Source organism: Cryptosporidium hominis, assembly GCF_000006425.1.
Source record: "Cryptosporidium hominis TU502 chromosome 1 CHRO011098, whole genome shotgun sequence".
In the NCBI taxonomy this organism is placed as follows: Eukaryota; Apicomplexa; class Conoidasida; order Eucoccidiorida; family Cryptosporidiidae; genus Cryptosporidium; species Cryptosporidium hominis.
In genome coordinates this window covers 1-4,854 of record NW_666981.1, presented here as the reverse complement: position 1 = coordinate 4,854, position 4,854 = coordinate 1, and the positions used below count along the sequence as shown (strand labels likewise).

Below are 4,854 nucleotides of genomic sequence, written 5' to 3'. Positions count from 1 at the left end.
ATATAAACAACCTCCAAAAACAAAAATTTAACAAAGTCAAAAAAAGGTAAAAAACACAAAACTGACTAACTAATCTTCAATTCACATTTCTATGTTTATATACAGATACTACACCGCATTTGTTTACTCTAATGCTTTTTTCACACCAATCATCAAAATATATATTAGCAAAAAATTAGACTTGGTCCTTAATAAATAGTTCAAGTTTATTCTCTTGATTTAAATATCCTGAATTATTTTCCCTCTATATAATTTTCCTTTATAAATTCTTTTAGTCAAATTATCACGTAAATATTACACTATAAAACCCACTATTACATGTACAAGCTGTTAAAATACAACATGTGTTGGCGCCAAAAGTTTAGACAATGAATACTTTATTAGCATATTAAAGTAAAAAAGAATTGGATGAAAAAAAAGAAAGTTCAAAAGTGGCTGAGAAAAGAGGTTCATAGAAATAGAGAAATACAGTGCAACTAAATTTTACCATTTCCTCTTGGAGCCACTATTTGGTAGAAGCTTAAAATTATAGTGTGCGAGAATTGCAAATAGAAACAAATAATACAAGTAAAATGAAGCAAGAACCAGTAAGAGGAGACCCAAATCAAGGGATATGTATATCACTAGAAAAAGTGGAGGATTTGAATGATAACTCAGAAGTTGCTTTTCAGTGGAAATGTAGTTGTTGGAGTACAAACGATGAATTTTTGTTAGAGTGGAATATTAACGTTCCAAAAGACTTATTAAGGTTTATACCGAATGGAGATTCCTTATTAGTCTCCCAACTTGGATTTTTTAAATACAATGATATGGTTTATGTTTTAGTTGCTTGGAATAGAAGATATATGTGGGTTTACTGTCACGATATTAAATCTTTTACTGAAATGCATTCACAAGGTATAAACATTTCAGTAGAACCTAAAGTGTATAATTTAGAGCTTGAGGATGACCAAGATACTGAAGATCAGGCTCTATTAAAAGATCAAAATGATCATACTGTTTCTCTTGCAATTAGAACTGGAGATGGAGAATTTCAATTTGTTATTTCTACTAGTACTTTAAAACTTCATACTCTTAGAATAACAGTATCTGGAGAAATTGCTCAAGTTTTGGGTTTTTCAATGTCATCTAATTGGTGGGATATTGCAAAATTTAATGAAGATATTTTTCAATCTGAGAATCAAAATTTTGATTCTTCAATTTTCTGTCAAGAATTTGAAACAGAATCTAAAAGTCACCTAAAAAGTATTGTTGGACTACTTAAATCAGCATGGAATAGTAGCGAGAGAATTCAAAGATCTAAACCAAGACCTGCTAAAATACCTGAAAATACTGAGGATTTTGATGATTATTCTGAATATACTAGACCTTCTGAAGCTCCCATAAGAACTCCCTTTGATCGTAGAAAAAGTGTTAAAAAACTACGAAAATCAACATTTAATGAGGATATTCTCATATTTTCATTCCCATCAAGTTATATCAAATGGAATGTATCATTTATGTGTTTTATAACAGCAGAAATTCCTAATACTCTTAATGGTAAAAAAACAAAAATACTTATTCTTTTTAGACACGACTCTTTTGGAGTAGTAGAACTTTGTTGGACTTTAAACTTTAATCAAATTGGTGACTTTTATCCTTCAAATCTGATAGCAATACCTTGCTTTGAAAATAATGATATAAGAAATCATGAAAACAGTATATCAACAATGAAAATTCACCTTGAAATATCTTTGGGTAATTTTCATAAATTTGCTCTTTTCTTCATCTATAAATCCAATAATTCCTTAAAACTTTTACAACTAACACCAACATCAAGTTTGTTACCTGAAACTAGTGAAGCTACAAACCCTTTGTTGAGTTGGACACATAAGCCATCATTTAATATATCCTTATTACATGAAATTATGAATATTTCATCATTTGCAAGTAAAAACGATAACAATTGTTTTAATGATATTTGCAACCTTGAACAGAATATTCAACTGGTATCAAGTCCTCAAGCTCAAGATATCTTTCTGTATCAAAAATCTTCTCTCCAACCTGGTATTACTCATAAATGTATCTTATGTACAAACAAACACATCTTTATAATATACATTACAGAAAATGGTCATCAGCTAATATGTAAAAATATTTTGGATCATTCAAGCCAATCAAATAAGATTTACTTTACTACTTACTCTCAGAATACTCTTTATCTTCTTGTAAATTATCAGGATATTCCTCTCAAAATAGACCTCTCTTCCCCATATAATAATGAATCACAAGAATACTTGAACAATATAAATAACACAGAAAATGAGGCTACAGGAGAAAGTATTGGAAATTCAAATTTTGAATTTAATCAATTAATTTTAAAATATAGAGGGCTCAGAAATGGAGAAATTTCGAAAGTTGGCAATATTTTTGGGAATTCTAATTCTGAATCTATGATTACTAATTTAGAGATGCTACACAAACAAATTATCTCGGATTTCAAACTTACAAAGCTAGGATGTGCCGAGTCATCGATAAACTCTATAAAATACACTAAGATACTTAGTATGATTGGGCAGAATCTCAATAATCGAATTCTTTCCAATAATTTTGAAGCTTTAGATGAAGAAGCTACTTTACTTTGGGGAAAATGCTCTTTTTTACTCGATTCGGATTACTGGAAGGACATAAATTCTATTGAAGATTGGAAGGAACTTTCAGAAGGAACATGTTTTGATCAAATCACATCAAAATTTCCATCTTTACAGTCTTTCCTTATTAAGTATCTAGATCCCATAGCAATAATTAGCTCTAATTAATTTTATACGTTTTGGCGCGCGCGCTAGCTTGCATGTTTTTCGCATGTTTTTTTACGGTACCCCACACTTTGGCATGTTTTTTCCTTTTTCCTTTTTTTTTTTGTAAATGTAATATAATAAAGAGAGAGGAAATAGTAGGAAGAAGGAAATCTTTTTATTTAGTGAACTAGGGTCGCAGATCTTCATATATTGAGTTCAGAGAAGCAATACAAAAGGAAACGAAGCATTTTTATAGGTTAATTATAAGAGTTGGCAGAGTTATTACAGTCAATATTATTATTATTTAAAAAAAGGATATTCCGTGTGAATTGTTTATTTACCTCAAGAAATTTTATTTTTGAATAATTATTTAGAATAAATAAAAAGGAAGGAAATATAATAAAGAAAATGGATTCTGAGTTTTGTATTGAAGATCTTATTGTATCCATATATGGAACAGAAATGCTACTAAAACAAATAAAAGAAAGACAAATTAGAAACTGTCTTTACAATTGGAAGTATAAAAGTCAGCTTGAAAGGGAACTATCTTTACAAAAAAAGAAATACAATAAATATATGTTGGATGGATTTTATGCATTAGCAAGGCAAACTCAATCCATTTGTATGTTATTTCACACTATGAAATTGATTGAATATAAAAAACAAAGATTTGCAATGGATAAGTTAATTTCCAACTTTAAACAAAGTAATAATAGGCAAGAAACAATTATGAATAAATCTAGATCTTGTGAAAGTACTGAATTAGAAAATGAATCTGAGCTATTATCATTGGATGAGAATACTATGTTGGAATTCCAACAAAACCTTATTAGATATTTTCATGGAATAAATTCTTTAGTGAATATTATTGAATCAAAAAAAGATAAAATATTTTACAATTCCTTTTACAAAGTCAAGAATTTCAAAGGTAATGAAAAACAGAAAACAGTCATTTCTAATCAAAAAATAGAAAGAAATGTTACTAAAGATAATCTGGTAGCACCATCTAGTCCATTAAATAAGTCTGAAGTTAATGATAAAGAGAATATTTCAAGTAATACATTGGGAAAACAATTGAATAATGGATTAACTCTAAATAGAGAAGAACTTTATTTTGAACTGATTCCAGAAAAGAAGCAATTCTATACTAGAAAGCAAAATGCATCATTCAATAATGGACCAATTAGTAACCCATCTTTAGAAAGAAAGACTTCTAATATCTCAGAATTCGCCAAACAAAAGCAAATATCAAGAGACTTTACTCAACAAAGTTATGGAAATTCTAATCACTTTCATAAACAAATAGGGAATAATGTGGTAATTGGGAACAATATTATTGATTTTACCCATGCAAATCCCGTATTATTTTCTACTATTCAATCTCCTGTTAATTCAAATCCAGTTTTAACTATATTCCCGCCGCATTCTCCAAATTTTAATTTTACTAATCATGTTAATAAAGGGAAATATCTACAGTTTAATAATAATCTAAACTATGCTAATCAGCTATCTTCTGGTTCTACCCCACTCAACACAACCAAATATTCAAAAGACAATCTTCCTAACATAAATAATGCATTTTCAAAAAACCAATTGCAACATAAACCTGAATTAGGTCGCAATTTTACAATTAAAAGATACTCTTCAAACGATAGAAAATCACCCAGATCTGCTGAAATTACAAAAAGTATTCTAAAACCTTGTATTAATTTCACTCAAGACTCCACAAATCTGATTCAAAACATCACTGATAGCTTTAAGTCTGTAATTTTGAATTAAAATATTTTAGATTTAACTTAATTTAAATTATTTCTATTACTATCATATCTTCTAATTTTTATTGTTTTGACACGTCATTGTTGCATGCATGCAATTTGCGTTAAAACTAATTTCATGTGGATGACTATAAAATCCCGGCATATAGATAGAATGTGTGTCAAAAAAAAAATTAATATTGGTGATAAATTTCAATTTAGTTAAATTGTATGGTTACTAATGGATTGTTAATTATTTTTATTTATTTAAGTTTTAATACTTTTTATCAGTCAATTTTTAATTTCTTCTTTACATCTTCAAA

General features: G+C 28.3%; 2 protein-coding genes across 2 annotated transcripts; both read left to right on the top strand.

The window, feature by feature from the left end:
- Window positions 1-572: 572 nt before the first annotated feature.
- Chro.10358 (hypothetical protein) lies at window positions 573-2,798 on the top strand. Its single annotated transcript, XM_660423.1, has 1 exon — window positions 573-2,798. The coding sequence occupies one exon, from the start codon at window positions 573-575 to the stop codon at window positions 2,796-2,798; it is 2,226 nt and encodes a 741-aa protein (XP_665515.1).
- Window positions 2,799-3,185: 387 nt separating this feature from the next.
- Window positions 3,186-4,556, top strand: Chro.10357 (hypothetical protein). Its single annotated transcript, XM_660422.1, has 1 exon — window positions 3,186-4,556. The coding sequence occupies one exon, from the start codon at window positions 3,186-3,188 to the stop codon at window positions 4,554-4,556; it is 1,371 nt and encodes a 456-aa protein (XP_665514.1).
- The last annotated feature ends 298 nt before the right edge of the window (window positions 4,557-4,854 follow it).